Source organism: Vollenhovia emeryi, unplaced genomic scaffold (genome assembly GCF_000949405.1).
Source record: "Vollenhovia emeryi isolate VEMERY1.0 unplaced genomic scaffold, V.emery_V1.0 DF939160.1, whole genome shotgun sequence".
In the NCBI taxonomy this organism is placed as follows: domain Eukaryota; kingdom Metazoa; phylum Arthropoda; class Insecta; order Hymenoptera; family Formicidae; genus Vollenhovia; species Vollenhovia emeryi.
This window is the reverse complement of record NW_011967206.1, coordinates 328,438-350,501: the sequence shown is the minus strand read 5'-3', so window position 1 is coordinate 350,501 and position 22,064 is coordinate 328,438. Positions and strand designations below refer to the sequence as shown.

General features: G+C 42.9%; 1 protein-coding gene across 1 annotated transcript in view; it reads left to right on the top strand.

Moving 5' to 3' along the window:
- LOC105564691 (neurogenic locus Notch protein) overlaps positions 1 to 22,064 on the top strand; it is a 291,723-nt gene that overhangs the window by 141,562 nt on the left and 128,097 nt on the right. Inside the window, exon 5 of the mRNA XM_012017253.1 lies at positions 2,570 to 2,703. Coding sequence (XP_011872643.1) covers positions 2,570 to 2,703 — 134 coding nt within the window. The remainder of the gene's footprint in view (positions 1 to 2,569; positions 2,704 to 22,064) is intronic.

Genomic DNA, 22,064 nt, shown 5'->3' with positions numbered 1-22,064 from the left:
AGAGTACTCCTTGAATATGTATTTAAGCGAAGTTGAATGTAAAAACGTTGGCTATAAATTTAGCGTGCACTCAGTGCGCGCTGGTGCAAGCGATCGAGTTCGCTACACGGAGAGAATTTTCCGAGGGGGGAAACCGCTGAGGATATTAGGCCTTGCTGGGGTATTGTAAAAATAAAATAAGATAATAAGATAAAGTAATGCCCACTGGGCATTAGTGGGCATTGGTGTACAAGATTTCGGTCAGCTGTTTTCCCCTCGGAATTTTCTCTTAAAATTTATCCTGAAAATTAAGTGATCGTGAAGACAACGTGGCATTTCGAAGAATTTACCTACTGTACATTTTACTAGTAATTTAAAAAACAACCGTACATTTTACTAGTAAACGATCACATAATTTTCAGGATATATTTTAAGAGAAGATTCCGAGGGGGAAAACAGCTGACCGAAATCTTGTACACCAATGCCCACCAATGCCCAGTGGGCATCACTTTATCTTATTATCTTAGTTTATCTGATTTATCTTGGTTTATCTTATTTTATGAAAGTTTCTTGAAATTTTACCGTATATTTTACTAGTGAAATTTTAACATTTTATTAGTAAAATGTACGGTAAAATTTTACTAGCAAAATGTACAGTAAAATTTTAATTAATTTTCAAGAAACTTTCATAAAATTTTACCGTACATTTTACTAATAAAGTGTACGGTAAACTTTTACTGGAAAAATGTGCGGTAAAATTTCAAGAAACTTTCATAAAATTCTTCTAAATTCCGTGTTGTCTCATGATTCATCACATAATTTTCAGGAGAAATTTTAAGAGAAGAATTAAAAAATTCTCTTCATGTGTGAATAATTCTGCTTGGTCAATGATTTTCTATCTCAACTTACATAAGTGAGATCAGAAAATCGTCCACCAATCAGAAAGAAGTGCAGATGGAAACCGTCTCTGTCCGTCTCGCTCTGTCCATTTGCTCCCATTTACGTAGGTATTTCGGTATAATATATTATACATAGAGTTGACCGGATCTACTATTGTGGATGCATCGTTGACGAATCGGTGAGATCGGCGAGATCGGTGTGGGAGTAAAACAAGCTCTTCGGAGACGAGGAACACGACACGAACAAATTGCAAGCGTTTGTGGCTAAGGGGAATAACGTAGGGATAAACATTCGCGATCCGAGAGATTAATTGTGAAATTATGAAACTTAATTGAATTAACAGGCAAAAGATATTAATATTAATTAAGTTCTTTCGCAATTGGCAATTCGCATGAAATATATTGCACAAACACATATTTTTATTATTGTTTTAAGACGCAGTTGAAAGTGAAAAAATAGACGCGATAACATGATTATTAGACTGTTTATTGCGACAAATATTACCCCGTGCCTCAGTGGTCGAATTAGCGAGACGCCCGTCTAGAGTGTAGGGTGGTTCAGGTTCGAACCCTGGCTGAGGTAATATTTTTCGCGAAAAATCTCTTTAATTAGATTATCAATTTCCTACATTTTAAGGTGTGTTTTATAACAAGTGTCGCGTTCGAGCGACTATCGTAGCTCGCCAGATATTTTCCTAAAAGTAAATGGTGACTTTTAAAAATACAAGTCATTCATTATGTGACTCGACGGAAGACGAATCTTTCTGCATACGAGTGAATCTCTGGCTACGTTTGACCTTTGACGATTTTTAACAACTTATTTACCGAAGAGATTTATATGTCATTCAATTGATTCCCGTAATTGTTGCAATCGCGCTCGTACTATCTCTTTCGAACGGTATTGCAATTACTGACCGAGACGAGTGGTGTGATTATTGGTGTTACGTTCAACCGTCGCGCATCGACGCGATATCGACGGAATTGTTTCGCCGTTTTGATTGTTGGATCGTTTTACCTGGCATTTCTCGCGCTGCGCGGAGACTCGATAACGCGCACGTATTTAATTTGTTCGTTAAAGCTTAATCTACACTGAGAGAATTTTCTCTTAAAATTTACCCTGAAAATCGTATAATCGTGAGACAGTATGGTATTTTAAAAAACTTCCTGGGAGTTTTTGGAAATTTTACCAGTAAAATGCATGAATATTTCACAAAGCTCTCGTAAAATTCTTCGAAATGCCGTATTGTCTGTATGAGGTTTTTGATATTTTACTAGTAACATAACATAACATAATTCTTTATTGATCCTCTATGGGGTTACAATTTTTCTTTCAACAGCAATGATATTTTACTAGTAAAACGTAAAAAATTTCAAAAACTCGCGTAAAACTCTTGGAAATGCCGTGTTGTCCCACGATTACATAATTTTCAGGGTAAATTTTAAAAGACAATTCTCTCCGTCTAGATAAGATTACTCATTATAACCCTTTCGTGACGAAAACACTTTCTATTTTGCAACGTTTGTCGACACAACATTTCTTACGGCATGCACGCTGGATCCTTTTAAATCTTGCACTTGTGTGTCCCGCCGATCGTGCAAGGGTTAAGAGGAAAGATCTCCAGGTTGGGTCACGCCTCGTTCGGACTCCTCCTTCTGGCGCGTCCCTTTAAAATGCCTCTTTCGCTTTGCAGATGTATGTGCTCGAGCGGGTACACCGGGCAGAACTGCGAGAGCGACTACATCCCCTGCGATCCGTCACCGTGTGAAAACGGAGGCTCGTGCCATCAGCTCGGCGAACATGACTACGAGTGCATCTGCCCCGAAGGTGAGTGCCGCGCAAACTTTTTACCCCATATCGCGCCGTGGAATCTCGCCGCGCTATGTACCCCCCCTCCTCGTCTCTTTCCCTCCCGCGATCCCGCGAAAGATGAAACTTTTTCGTATCAACACGTACGATCTCCCCGTGTATCTCGTTTGTTCCTCCGTTTTTTTTCCCCCCCAACCTCGCTCTCCTCTCTGCGTCAGAATTACCTCGTCCAAGGTAACAGGAATGACAGCGGGATGAATCTACGCGCCTCGGAGACTTCCACCGTCTCTTCGGAATATTGCGATCCTATGATCAGTTACAGTTACGTGGAAGTACAGACGACTCCTCCGGGCTTATCCTTCTTCCTCCTCTGCCGCTCGCTTCCGGAAAGAGAGAGAGAGAGATAGAGCTCGTAATGAGTGACTTTCGTTCTCTCCCCCCGTTGTCGAGAAACGCCAAATCCCGCGGTGTCCGCGAAAACCGTGTCCGAAGACTTTTCTCACGGCCGTGGCTTTTTGCCCTCGACAATCGCGAGGGTCCGCGTGCGATATTTCGGGGAACAAAAAGTCCTTGCCGGTCCAATTGCGATCCGCGTCCTGTTAATTGATCGCGAGATTCGGGAAGGGTCTGTTTTCGGGAATTCCCGCCGCGCGTTCCACTCTGTTTACCGCGAGCAAGAGGCCTCCCCTTCGCGCCCGCCGCGAAACGATCTTACCCCGAGAAAAACGCCGAGGGGGCGGAGGAAAAGGCCGGGAAGAGGAGGACAAAGGAGAGCTCTTCTTCGCGCAGGGCAATGATTACCCGGCGCAACAGGTACAGACTTGGGCCAGGGGTGGCCGAGACACGGCCATTTACGTGCGTGTGTACACGGTGGATGGTTAATGTAAAGCCTAGGGTCAGCCTAGCGTGGCCTCCTCGCTCCCCCGGGTTACAATGCGTGGTCCTCTTTTTCCCAGGCGGACCACAACCATGGCGACCCCACCTTCTAGCGCGTCCGCTTCTTCGTTCCCCGCGCCCACCTTGCCGGCGCGTCTTTTCCCGTTAAAGAAACGCCGAGTCCCAACCTTTGCGCAGGTGCTTCTTTGTTATTGATTCTTACGTGCGTGCTTTCTGCTACTATTTTGAGCGATGTGTTAAGCCAACGGCACACGGTAGTATCTTACCTACTGGATTGAGTCACCTGATTTAAAACTCTGCACCCTGATTGGCTCTCGTAAGCAATCCAGGAGGAAAGATAGTATCGCGTGCCGTTGGCTGTACACGTCGCTTGAGGCAACGCTGTAAAGTGCAACGTACGTGTAATGTTATTTTTGTCATTTGTCGTTAGCAGTTTGAGATTTTCACTCGCGCGAAATATATCTTTGCGAAATATACGCGATACGAATCTGTTCGCGCGAGTCAACATTTTTGATTCTACGTAAAAATAACTTGTTCACGCCTGAAAATTCGAGCGGGAAGAATCGTGCCCTTCGAGAACATTGCTGTTATATTAAATGTAATCTCATTACATTTGCTCGGTTTGCTAAGGTTTGCTTGGTTCCATTTGCTAAGGTTCCTGGTCTCTCTGCTGGAATTGTTGAAGGTGAGAAATGACACGCTGAGAATTCTCGCGTTACATTTTCGAAGGAAAGGATGAATTTTCAATTGAAGATGTAACCGGAGAATTCTCAGCACGTCATTTTTCGCCAAGAAACAACTGCAGAGACTGGTATAGCCTTAATCGAATTTCGGTTTATCGCGCGCTCATAAATAGATATCTCTGGGAAATGAAGAGGAGTAACAAATTGAACGTTGCAGGCGTATTTTACATAACTTCGTTCATCAACGTGCGCTGTTGCCAAAGTATATTTTGCGATATTACCATTAGAGTAAAAAGTGCGCGTGTTCGTTTCGGTAGGCATCTGCTTAAGAGGCCCCCGGCCGAGGCCACAACCCGAAGAAACCGGCGCATAACTACACGCACCGCGAGGCTTTTATTTCGATCATCCTCTTCCCGGTCGTTTCGCCTCCTCGAACGGGGCCGCGGAGCGGGGCCGCCCGTCATTATCGTCTTCTTCGCTCAGGGCGACGCCTTCCGCACGCTCCTGTAAAACGCATCGCCTCGCGTTCTTCCTCATCCTTGCTCCGTGACACTCCAATAAGTCGCGAGGATCGAAACTCGCAGAAGGCGTGCCCCGGTCATGGACCGGCGATCGTTAACGCGCTCGAGAAAACTGGCGGCGCTCGGGGATCGTACGGATTCATCCCCCGGTCGGTCGCCAGGATGAGACCATTCTGGACCTTCTCGCCCGTTGCGTGGAACCGCCAGGCTCTCTCAGTTGAGGAATTTCCTTTTAGTCCCGTTCCCGTACACATTACCGCGGTAAGATTCCCTTAATTTTTCTCCAGGTTTGGCAAAATCGCACATATTTTGGATAAAGTCCATGCCAGTGGTATAAACCGGCAGCTAAATATTAGCGGTCCATATTTTGCAACTGAAATTTAATTGCCACGTGCAGTTTTTAGCTACGGCAGCTACACCTTTCCTTGCCGTGTATAGGCACATGTCCGGGCATTGGTACTTTTATCTTACTTACTCTCGTGACTTTTACTTCCCGCGGGATAGTATACTGGTAGGATAAATGCTCGGACGGGCTCGAAATGATTTGCTCGCGTCGTTAGTTGCAATGGTTCAATTTGCGGCGGCATAGCTTGCGCGCGCTCTCTGTCATATTTCCTCCCTCGTTTGGCGTTCCACTCATTGTCGATTTCTTCTGCAGCTGACGCATCGGCTCTCAGCCCTAGTTACGCGTTTTTGCTTGCCCCGTGTGCGAAGAAGAGCTCTTCGCAGGGCTGAGAGTTCGTAACTATCCCCGGCAGGATTCTCGGTGCAGGTTAGAGTCGATTTGGTCGCTTAGGTAGTCGTAATGGTTCAATTTGCAGAGCAGCCCGCTCTCCTAACTCTTATCCTCGCCTTGGCTTTTCTTCGTGCCGAGCACGAGCCATCTGTGCCGCCCTCGTCTCTCGTTGCTTTTCACTCCAACACGGGTTGCTCCACTCTGTCTCGATCATCACGCGACCGGCCGTCTCCTTCCTAAGGACGGTCCTGCCTAGTAAAGGATTTCCCTCCTCGAGCGATCCGATCACGCCTCTCTTCCATTCCATTCCGCTAATTAGAAACTGCTCTATTGAGCGCCGGTTAAACGATTAACCGCGCGCCCGTAGATTAATCAGTCGAAAGAGGAAGGAAAGACGATCCCCGAGTGAAGAAAGGGAGATGGAAGGGGAGTGGGCGGGGAATAGAAAAGGAGAGAGAGAGGTGACTTGGTTCCCTCTCGGTCTGCAACACTCGTCTTTCAGAGCCAGAGACTGAACTATCTCGCCGGTCTAACGTTTCCTTCGTTTCTTTCTCCTTCCGATTCGATCATTACACATGTAATACGCACACACACACATATGCGCGCACGTGTAACCACGTACGATGATATAGAGCGAACGAATCGAAATGGGAGAAAGAGAGCGAAGAAGTCTTGTCGATTGATCGACCGCGACGATTGTGCTGGCTGGCTCAGCTTGTGAAGTTCTTGCGGAGGAATTAAATCGTCGGTTTTATCCGCGCCGCGTACCGCGACGACCCGCAAGAAACTCGAATTTATTGTTCAAGTTGTACTTTGTCGGCACCGATAGAGAATTGAATAGTCTCGCGAGAGACGGTGCGTGCTTCCGTCAATGCTCTCACACCGATTAATTTGTTGATCCATTTCTTGTCATCTGCAGTGGGGGGGGGGGGGCTGTTTCCGAATATTATTTTCTGCACTTTAAACTCGCTCCGTAATGATTTTATTATCCATTTTATCAGTGATAATTTGCGAATTATTAACACTAGTTTTTCTGTTGAGAAACGATGGTTTGCGACGAGATGCCTGAATATTTTTTTATAGCGAATTAATTTCGTGAGAAAAATTTGAAATTTTACATCGTTAAAATAATTGTGTATTAGGCACATAAATTCTTACGCGATAAAATTCTATTTTTATTAATTTACTACGTTATAATATTTTCTATCATAATTGTAAATTGTACACTGAAAATAAAAGAATATTTAACGATCTTAGATTGATGAGTTTGATAAAATAAAGATTCTGCTCAAGTTCAGATCTCAAAAATATATTTATATACACAATTGCTTGTCAATCAAAAGAGAAGCATTTTATTTCTACGAACGGACCGCCATCTCATTTCTCGTAATAATTGTGACAGAGCTATTACAGGCTGCGCTAATTGAAATCAAGCAAGTTTCTGCGTCCGATTGAATCGATCCGTTTTACCATAATCGGATCAATAGCTGATTAATAGCTCGCACACCATATAAGAATATCAACTTAGAAGATGTGATAAGGTAGAACCATATCACGTATTGCACGTTTTCGCAAATATTTTTTACCTCTAATTTTTACACAACATTTCCGCGTGCTCTAAAAGTAAATTATTTTTGCCAAAAGAACTTACTTTTTGGTCATAAAAGCTGTCATTGCGTACCGTCTACATATAGACTGTACATAAGATAATTTACATACTCTGCATGTAAGCGTAGAATATTGTCCGTATGCGTGAATGGCCAACACATTGGGATGCATTGAGGAAGAGCGGGGTGGATGCTTGTCCGTTCTCGGGCTGATTTATACCATTGGGCGGGCATAAAGTGCGTAGCACGGCGATCGGAGGATCGACGAAGGGCCGGAGAAGGCAAAATTTGCGAAATAAAGTGTGCGTTTGTTTCTTCCTTTCTCCTTTCTACGGCGAATTGTTGCGCAGGGTTTATGCGACAAAAAATATTTCGAGGATTGAGGGAAACAGAAGAACAAAAGTCAAGTGAGGGAAGGCATTCGTTTCGATTTTATTTCATAATTTTATACGCATTTAAAGATCCCAAGAACTTTTAGACTCATTTTAATACGATCAGTTTTTCACATGTGTAGACAATACATTTTACAACTGCGTGTGAAACTTTTGGAACAAACTTTTTTGATGTCAACTTCATAAATAGGAAATATTTAATAAATTTTACTACCGGAAGCGTTGAAAGATTCCACTAATCTACTTCACTGAGAGAAAAAATAGTCATTTTTGGAGCCAACCATATTTTTTATAATTCCTCCAACGTAAATTATGGTTGACCTAACAATGTGATAGTTCTCATAACCACAATATTGGTTGTCTAAACCAAAAATATGGTTGGCTCCAAAAATGACTATTTTTTTTTCTCTCAGTGTTGTTTCGCGGAAAACTGATAATTAATTGCCTATAATGATTCTCTTATTTCAATCATTCTTTAATTTCAATTTTCGATCTTTAAAATATTATTTGTAATACAAAGCGTGTCGCGGAGCGCATAATGTTCGCCAATAATGTCCAGCATTCTCCTGCCCGTTTAACCGGAACGTAGGGTATGCATTGATGTGCACGTACATCACAATCTCTCTTTCTCGCCGAATACGAAAGCGGCACTACCCGGCACCCGGAAACGAGCGAATAATTGACCGGAGTTTTCCGTCACGCGTCGCGATCGATCTGCTGATAATTATTACATCGATGCGCGATAACTCGCGCCTCGTTCCCACGTGTCGTCTTTGCATCTTACCATTCGCGCAACGGTACACGAATTTTAACGCCGAGGTATACGCGCACTTCTCTCGCCACCCACACCTAGTGTAGCATCGCTATCGTCCGTAGAACCGTCTTTTAAATACGCTTAGAAGCGATCGAATCCACAGCTGCCGCGACCCCTGACGAGAGAGAGAGAGAGAGAGAAGAAGGAATATTATTGACTTCTCGGTTACATCGTTCTCTATTACAACTTGACGCTTAATTAAATCTCTCTAATTCTCCTCGTAGGCCGGCCATTCAGAGCGATCGCGTTTCTCTCGACGCGTTTCGCCGCTTTGTGCGAGCGTTATTAATACCGTCCTCGTCGTGTCCTCTTGAATATGTGGCTTCTCCGTGTTCTCTTCTAATCCGACACAAAAACCGTTCGGTCGGCGCGAAGTTGCATAATTAATAACCGCGAACAATCGAGCAACAAAGCGGGCGCGTACGACGACGTCTAACAAGTGTCCTCGCGATGTATGCCTTCGTTCTCGCGCTTTGTCCATGGACCCCGGTCTGGATCTATTTCACCGCGCGCGGTACAACGTGTCGTCACTACATTCTGTCACTCGTTCTTCCGGATCTTTAACTTGACTCTATAAGTGACTCAGATACGTAGGAGTTTGCGCGCAAATAGCTGTTATGGTGGCACAGCAAGTGGCAGCATTACCTTTGCCATCGTAGACAAACGAAGAATCGCTTCCCAAGATCTTCCTATCGAAACGACGACGATTATCTCGCTATAATTACACAATTTCATATAAAATGTTTTACTACGCGAGAAAAGCGAGAGATAGCAAATCATTTTCTCAGCTTGCTTTCTGTTCTTATACGGATTAGAAAGAAGTTATTGTAAATCTGAATAATTTACATGAACTGTATACTTGGTCCCCACAATTTCATTATTTTAGGAAATTAATTAAAGGTCCACAGGTTTCTGATATGAGACAGCAAGTTTTCAACACCCAAATTCAATCACAAATCTATTTTCGCAACGATTACACAATCTAACAATGAATTTTTCACTAAACAGATTTCGCTCCAAGGGCAATAAATTCGTGGTGGAGTCAACTGATGATGCCTATTAATTTAATAGAAACCCCGCTAGCCCATATTAGGATCCTATTTCATAATAGGGGACTTTCCTCTATCAATCCGTCAAATGTCAAGATTCTTTTTTGCTCGAAACTCGTAAATATTTAAATTATATTGGCTCGCAATGTCTTGGTATATTAATATATTTGATTATATACGTAGGATTTGATGGGTTAAATAATCACTTGTTCTTATACATTTTCTCCAACTTGGACTCCGATCCGGAGTTAGCATAGGCCGGTATTCATAGTCAGATCTTACGTTCAAGACGGCCTTGAATTTATCTGAAGATACTGTATGGAATATTTCACTGACTATGGAGGATCTAAAGATGATTTTAAAACGGTCTTGAATATAAGATCTGGCTATGAATACCGACCTTAAAAATCATTACGAATAACGCTGTCTCGCGCGCGTTTCAACCCCCGCTGACGTCGAGACAAATCAGTCGTTGAAACAGAAAAAACAAGGAGAGAGAGCTTCCGAGAGACGTGGAGACACCGATCTCGGACTGGTTGTGCTCGGCTCACAATTCCTCGCGACAGTGACAGATACCGGCCGTTGTTGTCCATGGCTGCTTGCGGCTGCAGGTATACAAGTATACCGCTTGCGTACCATTCTCATAAGCTCTAGGAAGGGGATACGATAAATGAGTCCGAGCCGCCGCTCTAGACTAGACGTGACTCCGAAGTGGAGCTCTTTTCTCTATCTGGCCCTCCGAATTTAAGATCGTAACACTTACGAAGTGAGAGAATTGTAGCATTCACCTATTACACGTGACAATCGTAAAGTAACGATTTCATTTAATACTCTCGCTGCAAATACCTGTATAAATGCCTTCTTATTAAATACGAAGGGATAAAGATTAGTCTATTTGCAATAAGCGTTAGACATCTCGAAGAACACGTGTTACATCAGCGTCCACGTGGTAGTAGAGGAAAGTTCTCTATTATAAGATAGGACCCTAATATATGATAGCGGGGTTTCTTCTAAATTAATTGGCATCATCTGTTGGTTCCGTCGTGAATTTATTGTCCTTGGAGTGAAATCTGTTTAGTGGAAAATTTATTGTTAGATTGTGTAAGCGTTGCGAAAAAAAGATTAGCGATTGAATTTGGATGTTGAAAACCTGCTGTCTCATACTAGTAACCTATCTCATAATAGAGGACTCTCCTCTATGTCTTCCACGTGCTCGGAAACTACCGCGAATCGTCTGCTCGCGCAGGAATTACCGCGCGAAAATTTATACGCTATTATATTACATGCACATGAGATATGAACATACGTAACAAGCTAGCAAAATATATTATCAGTCTGGCATTCTGCGTAGTAATGTACGAGTTTCGTGGACATCGTTACGTTCCCACGACTCGAGCAAATCGCACAGATGCGCCGCGGAACCCCTTTCGATTTCGTTTTTCGCTCATTGTGGTCTCGATATTGTCGCGAGGCACGTCACGAATCTCGGGGGAATTGGCATGAAATCCGGGCGAATAGTGATCACACCCTCCCGTGAAACATAAACCCCGTTGATGTAAAATATAATGACGCGGTCGTATCAGATAAAATGTGACATCAACTAAATATTAGGTGTGAATCAAATTAGTGCACTATCGAACGACTATTATTCTAATATACTGGCTTGTTATAACAATGCGTTTAACAGCGATGTAACTGTATAATGTCTGTACCGTTTTGTGTTCGTATTACTTGATTTAACGAGAATATGTGCGCTGTAATTTTACTTCCTTTAAAGACTAGAATGAACAATAGTCTTAGCTTATTGTTAGAGTCCCCTGATAAACGTGAACGTCTTTCTGCATGAATGCCAACTTGAAAATGCCGCGTTATCCCACGATTACATGATTTTCAGGATAAATTTTAAGAAAAACTCTCCGTGTAAGGAAACAATTGAGGAAAAGTGTGAATTAAATTTTATTTAGTTCCAAATCACGTTGAGAAGTGATAAACTTGCGCGTAATCATTAAGTATTATAGAATAGTCCATTGAACTTTGTACGATGCGAGATGAACCTCTGCGAGATATCTTCCTCGTGGGCACCTTTTATTTATCCAGATGATAGAGCGAGGCTGTGGTCCCCTTTTGTCTGCGTCTCCGGTGGAACGATAAATCCACACCCACACGCGGTGTAAACTGAGCTGGACGCTGCCACTGGAAGTAGCCGGAATCGGGCGCGGCTCGTCGCTGCGCCGAGTATAAATTAGGATTAATTTAAAAGATCTATTGAATCGACATCGATATCGTCGTATTTGCCCAGTTTTGTATCGCAGCATCACGTTGAAAGTTCAGCGTTCGACGTATTCCGTGCTAAATCGTTTGACTAACTTTTGAAATCCAATCGTCAAATGAAGCAAAAATAGACGTAATATTTCTGCAGTTTTTCTCCAATTTATTTGTTCTCTTTTCGAGATAATAGTCTGTGTTTCTATCGAAGTCTCTGCCTCCAGGATATTTACGAATTATTTTTATTTATGGGGCATACTTGACTAATTAAATTCTATTCTCCATGTCTTTTTAATTTACTCTGCATGCAGCTGAATTGAATTTTGTCCTCGAATTCGCCGGGGCCCAATTGACAAAGACAGATGCGCGGTATTCCCGCTCGAAAACAATAGGTTCTCGGTCGATGATGCGACGGGAACGTGGCAGGGAGACGACGATCTCCATAGAAAGGGGACCACACCCCGTAGAAAGCGGCCGTGCTGCGTTCGCTTTTGCGGCGCGAGCCCCGGCGAGCCCCCTCGAGACCGCGAAGAATCATCGAGTCGCTCGTAAAGCCGCCGCGCGCCAATACCTTATTCCTTTCCTCTTGTCCTTCTCCGTCTCTCCTTTTTCTTTTCTCCGTTCTTTTCCCATTGGTCCTTCTCTTCTCTACTCGATACCATCTACGAACTCTCGCGGCAACCCTCTCTCGTACTCTTCATATTTTACCATTACCATATCAGGTTCTTCTCGATTCTCCTTTCCTTACCGCACTCTATTCGGTCTCTTATTAAATATATCTGCCTATACACGAACGCGCGCGCGCACGCACATTTGATGATCGCGCGGGCTGATCGGATCGTATTCCTCTGAGGCCGCAGCCTATCTTGACGACTTCGTACGATTGCTTTCGTAATAGTTTTATTTTTTACGAGCCTATCAATTGCCACCACGCGCTTCTGAGTCTTCGGAGCGTTCACCTTTTTCGTTTTGTGAAATAATACAATATAACTCGTTCGGTGCTCGTGTCTCTCACATTATTTGCAAAGTGATTCCTTCTGAGAATAGATATGACGTACAATGATAGAAATAATTCAATGAATGCGCTTTAATAGACTTGAAGGAAGCTCGTTGACGTGATAAACATAGGACGAACCAGTTTTGTGGGTGAACGCAACCGTTCTTAATTAGATCCGATGCGATACGATTCAGGATCGCAACGCTGAAACGAGTCAAGATCTCTTCGGGTCGATTCTCATTCGTGAAACAAGTTTCTAGTCGGGTTTCTTCCGCTTTCCGAATATACAAAGAGACGTCATTTGTCTTTCTGATTTCATCTCGACAGCTTTTTACTTCCTTACAAATATCTTCATTGCTATTTCTGAGAGCAAGGATTGAAACCGGTATATTTTCGGAGAAGGGGAAGAGAGGGAGGGAGGGAGAGAGAGAGAGAGAGAGAGAGAGAGAGAGAGAGAGAGAGTGTGAGAGTTTAATTTCCTGTGTATGCAAGAAAATACTAACAAATCATGACAATAAAGACATGACAAGAAAATACGTTATGTCAAATGTCACGTTTTACTTGTTACACGAGTAAGAACGTAAGATATATCATATATTATAATATAAATTTAAACTCAGGAAAATTACAATGTACCAATCTTCGTCTGAAAGAAATCAACTGGATTCAGTATATCGTAAAATTATTTTAACGTTGTAGTATTACGAAGTCATTTGTACGGTCATGTAATAATTGTCACAAAATTTCAGCACTTTCATAATATTTTATTGTTTATTTCATTAATTCAATACATTGTATTATTTTATCTTATTCTATCGATCCATCATCGTTTCCTAATTGAGATCCGATCTAATGGCGCAATTATTTTGAAAACTTGTTATAGATTTTTACGCCATTCGGATTGGCTAGCAAGGTATGATTTGATTCACAGATGTGATAGTCACAGTCGTATGACAATAAGAATAAATATTCATTTAGCCGTTTGCAAGCGTAGATCGTATTTAGATCCAATTAAAAACCTAGACTGCAAATACGTGCGCGCTTAATGTTAAGAGTACCGTTCGAAAGCTCGGCCAAAGGCAGGTATCGCATATTTCAATACGACTCGAATATTTCCATACATTTTCATGAGTACTAACTGACCGGCTTCTGCAATCTTATGAGTCGTATGTCTGTCGCAACGGTATTATATTATTTGTTTGCTTTACAATGACGTATATGTATGTGGGTTTGGCTTTTAAATTTAATGTGTACAGTTCGCAATTTTGTACTTTTTCACGCTCAACAATATTTAACGTCCTCTTAAGCACACTTTTAATCGTTCCCAAAGTTTTTAACATTATAATATGTGAAGATAATTTAGAATCTGCTACTTTTATATTGTATTAATTACATATATCCTTTAAAAAGTTTTTATACATTTTATACACCTTCAGCAAAAAATATAGATAATGCACAATAATTTTTTGTTCAGGAGAAGAGAACGTCCCCTAACATTATACGAGCAGGTTAGCATAATATAGCAGGTTTTCAACATCCAAATTCAATCACAAATCCCTTTTCGCAACGATTGCACAATCTAGCAATGAATTTTTTACTAAACAGATTTCACTTCAAGAGCAACAAATTCAAATTCTTTTTTACACAGAACAGTTTTGTTGTATCGTCATACAACAAAAATTGTGCGGATGGCAAGATTTCTCACACACACGGTAGTTTTTTTTTTTAGCGTCCTTGTATTCTCTCCGAGAAACTTCCCCCGGCATGAAAACCGCAAACCGCGCATCGATACGACAGTCCACACGTTTGCGCGCGTGATGTGTGTGTTTACCAGCGAATATGCACGGACCACGCGATGGTATGCACGCGTACGAACGCATGGGGAGAAAGGGTTCACCGTACTCACACGTGGCGATGCGCAGAGGCACAGGGGGACGCGTTGTTTCTCCGGGAGGTCATCCCGGTGGAAGTCGATTGACCTCTGACTTCGGCGCCTCCGTGTTCCCATAAACGTGATCGCGGAGTTACTTTATGCCCTGCCTCTTGGAGCGTTGTACACCCCGAACGAAATTTTCGGCTGCACCGTCGGAACGCGCGCGGCGGAGACTACATCGTCGTAAATGCGAGCAAATTCAACGGCGATCATTCGTCTACCGCCAGAAACGCGGAATTTCGGAACGTCTATAGTTGAACGAAACGATAAAATCTATAGAATATCATGAACACGCTAATATCGAAAAGTTATAATTTGTGATACTCCAGAATTCAAACTTGGACTTTTAATGAATATCGAGGTATATTGACGAAACAATCATTTATCGGTAGAAACTGAATTTCAATCGTCCGAATGTTTCTTAATTGAGCGTTGAGGGGTAAACCGCTGACCAAGATCTTGTATACCAATGCCCAATAATGCCCAGCGGACATTACATAATCTTATTATCGTATTTTATCTTTCTAATGCCCAAACTAATGCCTAGTAATGCCCAGTAATGTCGCAAATCTGTACACCACAATGCCCTTAGCGGTTTCCCCCTCGGAAGATATCGTTTAAGGTGATATGACGGAAGGTAGGATGCGGGAAGGAGAGGGCCGCGAAGAGGGAGGGAGGGCGATCCAGGAACGGATACAGGTAAAGAAGAGGACACCGGTACACCTGCGGTCGGTCATAAACTTGTCCAAGTGGCATGGCATAGCGTAATGGCAGGAGAGCGTTGCCTTGCCTTTCGCGCGTTGCCCTTGATTGCGACGATAAAACCTTCCCCTTTCCACCGCTCCGCTTCGCCGACGCGCCGGTTGCCCCGGTCTTTCCCGTGTCCCGTCCATCCCCCTTCTCTCGCACCCCTTCCGACACTCTACGGCTCTCTCGCGGACACCACGGTGCGCAACGCGATTTTACGCACGCACACACGCACGCGGGATGCGTGCACGACAAGCGGCGCGGCGCGCATTCTATCGCGCGTCGGTACTCGTAAAGTCAAGCCGGAATTCTTCGTGGAAGCGATAACCGAAGCGTATAAATTTAAGATCGCTTTGTTCGCGAGTCCACCGTTGATCGACTAACAGTACAGAAGGGCCCGACGCAGCCTTCGATTAACTAATTCTGCCTGACGCCGAATCAAAGCCCTCGCCGGAACATAGTAAAAGTCTCGTGTCTGCCGAAATCGAGATGACAAATTAGATGAAGATAAAAGTTCGCTTAGGTATACGAAGAGTTCTGTTTCTGCATTTGTTTGCGTCATAACGCAAGCATGCCAATTGCAGTAAGGTAAATATTATCACGGATCGCAAATTGAATCTATCGAAATTATCAATTCCTGTCGTTCAATATGAATGAAGGGATCTCTTTTCTCCTCTGTCGACACGGTAAAAGTCACAGTAACGCCAACGTAACGATAGAAACGATTATGATAATCGCGATTGTTGTCGGTGCGCTTGAGCAATGTTGAATTATCCGACGATTGCGGTCTCTTCGTGCATTTTAATTGCACTTTGCGATACAAATAGAAATGCGAACGCAGCGAACGAACTCTATTCTTTTGCCGTACTATCCACACGTGCTTTTGTAATCCTCCTCGATCGAGAGAATTCGACCGAAAGACTCGCCGGGCATTACGGAATATTTACGGGGGACTTAGCCACCGATATTGCCCTTAATTAGCGGATGCTTCCCCCATTTCGAAGAAAGATCGTGAAGAGACCGCCGCGGAAATGATCATGCCGCTTCATCGCGGCCTTCCGACCGTATTAATCATAAAAAGGTCATAAAGCTTGTGGCAAAATGGAAGGGCGCTTTTCTGCATCCGGCCGCATCACCGTATTCGTTGTTCAGCGAAAACCGTACGACGTAAGAAAGATGTCGACGGAACGTAAAGTACTACCTCGGAAGAACGGGTTTAGGAACGGGCAGTCAACTATATTTCGGAAGGGCAGGACGGTTTCATCACTGCCATCGTGCCACATTTCATTGCAACTTGTAGCGACTTGGTCGAATGAAAGAAAAAGAAAAAGAGTAAATTAAGCATCTTTGGGAAAAGTTGAATTGAATCAGTCTGTTCCCGTGACTTTTTATAATAGTTTGGAGACCTAACGTTCTGCGTCAATATCTAAGCCACTGAAAAAAAAAGATCTTGCAACCGCGGCAACAATTTTTTAGGTACGAAAAAATAACCGAGATACATAAGTGAATGGCCATTACTGCGAAATCGCATACTTGTTGTATTTCATCAATTTAAATAACGGAAACAGAATTTCTATCTGAGCTGTTAGCGAATGTTAGAAAGTGTTTCCGTGGCACTCATCCATTATAACGTTTGATTGTGATACATAAACAGCTATATTCTTTACAAAGATTGCTATGGTACCGAAATTCACTTTTATCCAATGTGAATGATTAATATTTAGCCATGAAACCTAAACTTTCTACAAGTTGTTACTAGAATGTTGCTGCTATAAATTTTGCAGGCTACAAACAATTTTTTAACAGATCCAAGAAATAGAGGAAAGTCTCCTATTATGAGATAGGCTCCTGATATGAGATAACGGAGTTTCTGCTAAATTAATGGGCGTCATCTGTTGGTTCCATCATGAACAAACTATTATTGCCCTTGGCGTGAAATCTGTTTAGGGGAAAATTTATCGTTAGATCGTGTAATCGTTGCGAAAAAAGATTTGTGATTGTGAAAAAAGTTTTGCCGTGCCACTTAGAAAAACTACCTGCGTCAGTAAGATATTTTTCGAGGGAGTAATGATCTTCTAGAATTGATGTGCGTCGGGAAAAGGTTTGCCAGTTCGTATCGTTTCGTTAATTTCCCAAAAAATCTTCTTTTCCCTTCTTTTTATATCTCATTGTCTCTCATTCCTCGCCGTCCTTCGCCATGTATTCTTATATTTATCGCAAAATCGTTCAGGATGCTATTAAAGCGGCATATCGTGGCAGAGCAATCCGGCTTCTCTCCCGCGAGATCACTCTCGAAAGAAGATTACTCGTGACTTCCTCTTTCCCTGGGCGGGCGCACTTTGCGCTCGTCTTTCCTTTCGTGTCTATCGGCCTCGTCATCGCGGAATGCGATTATTATTCTCTCTTACGACAACGGCGTCATTTCGCCGAGTGGAGCACCTGAGAACGTGGAATCCCGCGGGGCAAAAATTTACGAAGCGAAAATGCCGGCGCGTAAATTGACTCAACGGCCGAATCACCCAGTCGAGTAATCGGTTGCCGCACCGCTCACCCTCATCAAAACGAATGTATCAATGGTTAATATTGTATATGACTTTTCGAGTGGATTATTCTTTGTCACGAGTTGCTTTTTTACAAAAATTTAATCATCGAGCTTCCGGGAGAGATTTCACATTGCAGCTGACAGTTATAATTCGACAATTTATCCACAGTACAGTTGCTTTTTTTTTAAATCTCAATTTGCTATCAAGAGTGAAAGATGTAGTGATATACGTATATATGTAACTGTTTTTACGAGCTTACGTTTTAGAAAACCGATGCTTCGCGTAATGACGCTAAATTCGAGTTGAGAGATAATTATAACGGTAGATTAAGTTTCTTTATACTCTTCCACGGTACGAAATGAGATTCCACTGGGACCAACCTAACTGCTTCTATTCTGCATACTATCGCCGGCGTGTATGTACTTACAAAACATGGTCCACCGTAATGCCGCCGGTTCTTTTTCGCGTAATTTCATTATTTTGCGATGCACAAGATAGGGGTCGTTAGCTAGACCGGTTGGGAGTATGAGCGAGTAAACGCGATGTACCGGGAAGGGATGAGGAGGAAGAGGAACCCGATCCTTCGGCGCATACACCGTAGAGAGGATGAAGAAGGAAGTCGCAAAGATTACAGGAGAACATGTGCACGAGCGCATCTCGAACGATCCAGCATTTCGATATCGTCCTCTGAACGTGACCGCGCGTTGCGATTCCTCTTCGCCTAACATACGTCCGTGACGTAGTTTTTGTTCCGCGAGAAACCGCCAGCAGCCGATAATTAAATCGGGAGATCGATGTTGTTGTGCAGTTGTCCAGTTTGTAAACACGGTGAAATTGAAGTTTGCGCGTACGTTAAAATTTTTAGATAGAATATCGATGCCAGGTCGCGAATAAAGACGATACGTTTTCCAAAAGTATACATTTGTATATGACCACTTTGTGTGTAATATAGAACTTTAGATCTCGTTTGTCTTATTAAAATTATAATAAGATAGTAGAGAAAGATATTTGGGTTTCTGGGATCTTTCACGATTTCTTTTAGTTTTTTTTTAACAGGTAATTTGTCTGACTAAAACTTGTTTTCTCCAATAACTCGTAAGGCAAATACCATTTATTCGCCACTCTGTGCGTAGAAGATGACAATTGTGGCACTGGCTGGCTGCTGCAGGCCTCGAATGTTACAGCTATAAACAATAACAGTTTCGTATCGTACGTCATATCTGCCGAGTGGTTTCCGACGATAAAGGCGATATGATGGATGATTCGGCTGTTGCTTGGGCTCTCTGGAGCTCTTCCGCGTTACAAGCTTCCCTCGAAAGAGAAATCTCGCATAATATCCCACGACGTTATCACGCAGCCTCGGAAACCAGGAGAATTTCCTGGGAATTAGCAAAATTGCCGGCGGGCAACGGAACCAAACGTCAGCAATTAATCGCTGCAATTATTATAGACATCAATTCAAGCCCCGTGAATAACTTTGACACGTACACTCAGAGCCGAATGTGCATGTACGAGAAAGTAAATATCATTTAATATCAAATTAATGAATTATTATGAGAGGCGTTAAAACATTTAGAAATTTCCGAGGGGGAAATCGCTGAGGACATTGCGGTGTACAGATTTACGGCATTACTGGGCATTGCTAGGCATTTTTGGGGCGTTAGTTTGGGCATTAGTGGGCATTGGTGTACAAGATTTTGGTCAGGGGTTTCCCCCTCGAGAATTTCTGATAAAATTTTCTCCATGTGCATAAAGATTTGCAAAAGCAGCTGAAAATGATCTCCATTAAGATGCCAATGAACCAGTTGCGTGACAAACTTCCTAGTAAATGTCTCGTGGACTTTTATAAGATAACCAGCGATTTTAATATCCCGGATCATGCGGCCGATGCCTTGATGTTACGATAATGGCACATCCGTCGCGACACTCTAGCGCGCGTGAGCCGGCCACGCTCGCCGGAGCGTGGTCAGATCGCTCCTATCCCGCAGCTTCCTCCTAATTATCATTCGCGTATAAACGGCATGATATCCTCCGCAGGTGTCTGCAACGGTTAAGCAACGGTCTTCGCGCCGAACGATCATGAGCGATTTATCGCGTGCTCGTGTACGTTTGACGCGATTAAATAAAAGTCGCGTGCGCCTTGCACTCGCGAGAACGCTGATCGCCGCCGACTCGTTCCGTCGAGCGAGTTAAATTAGATCGTGGCGATTTCCTATCGCGCGCAGAAGTCACCGAGTCCGATCGACCGTGACCGCCGATCGATCGGACTCGATCATTCTTGTTAATCGCGAGGTCTCAAACTACGCGAGAGAGGTAGCGTGTAATCGCTAATTATACTGAACCCGGGATCACTTCGGTTGTGGCGAGCAGTTTGTGAGCAGACGATTCTCACAATCAGCGAGCGCGAATCCGATGCATGAGGAGTATTCGACACGGTCGCTAATTGGCGGAGTATGAAAAATGTTATGACGGTAATAGCAAGAAAAAATTCAGGCTGGAACAATCGCGCTTCACTGAATAGACGGCACGGTTTCTTCAACTTCGCGCAACGCGTTTCTGGCGGATTGTTCCCAGAATGATTAACGGGAAGCTTTCATTACGGTACTAGGTGAAAATTTCACCTCGCAAAACTTGAGATTACGCGGTACCCGGCCGTAATTAATCTCTTAATTAACCCTTTCTCCGCTCGAAATGTAACATTCGCTCCTGATTGATCTGATGACGTAAATAAAAGGATGGCTCGTAGCTTTTTGTTTCTTGCAACGTTATCTTTATTAAGGTGTTTATTCCGAAGGTATGGTAATGTAAAGATCTTCTTATCAACGATCGATCCGATTAATTTCTTGCTCTAAGCCTGCTTTCCTTTCAATTTATGCAATAGCAACATGTGGTTATTAAACGTGCTATTAAAGAAAAGTGAGTTAGCGAAGATTAATGGTTAATGATAGTTTTCTTTACGACCAGTTGTGCTCAAAGACTGATTATCGTAGCAATTGAGAGATTCCGAGAAGAGCAATAAAAATGTGCGGTACAATGTTTTATACCGAGGAAACATCGATGGAGACCCATCGGTATATCTCGTTAGAAAAGATTCTAATTACTCGCCGTACGATTTGACTAATTAACGAAGCCTCTGTCAAAGGGATGCGCATTAACGAATAATTGCCAGCAATTACGCGCGCTCGCGCACCTTATTTCACACGATCGCGTTATAATCAATACCTGCACATCCTAGCAGATTAATAGCAGATTTATTCTTTACATTGAGGCGCAATTTAATTCTCCCTCGTTACGTACTAATTACGGTACCGCGTTGAGAATCTTGTGGGAAAAATTACGGATGTAATTGTCACATATACATTGTTTATCGGTTTATTCTTTTGAAATTAATCGTGCGCTTTTTCACCCATTTCTCATCTCTCGCCGTTGAGATTTCGTTTAATGTAAGAGGCGACGTTGCAACGGTTACTTTTGGCTTTTGCGAATCTAGGAAAAACTTGTTTGCGACGCAAGTAGCGCGGCTAAACCGCGAATTCTCGGTCGAACACTTCGTTGCTCTGACTCAGCTCGCGTCAATTTAGCGCGGCTTTTCGTCATCGTCCATTTGCCTTGGTACTGTTAACCCGGCGTTACTAAGGCGGAATTGGTGGCAAACCTTAGGTACTATATAAACACAGTGTTAGTTTCACAACTACTCTGTGTCTGCCATTGTAATAAACCGAAGTTTTAACCTGATTTTGAATCATGGTAACATTATTGATCTGGATCCAAGCGAGGGGTGAACCGCTGACCAAAGTCATGTACACCAATGCCCACTAATGCCCAAACTAATGCCCCAAAAATGCCTAGTAATGCTCAGTAATGCCGCAAATCTGTACACCACAACGCCCTCAGCGGTTTACCCTTCGGGTCCAAGGATCAAACTTAATCGTTTAATTTATATAATTTAAATATCCCGAAGTTTCGTGTTATTATGACTTCAGTTCTTAGATTAGCTCGAGTTTAATAAAGTCCATCTTAGGGCCAGTTTCACAAACGTCGATTAACTGCCAACCGAAGGTTAACTGATTGTCTGTCTCTTAGATAATAAGATAGAAAAAGATAGGGGGTCGACTGGACTCTGGGTAACAGTTAACCAACATTTGTGAAACTGGCCCTTAGTATTATATATTTTTATCTTAATAACTCTGGGTTG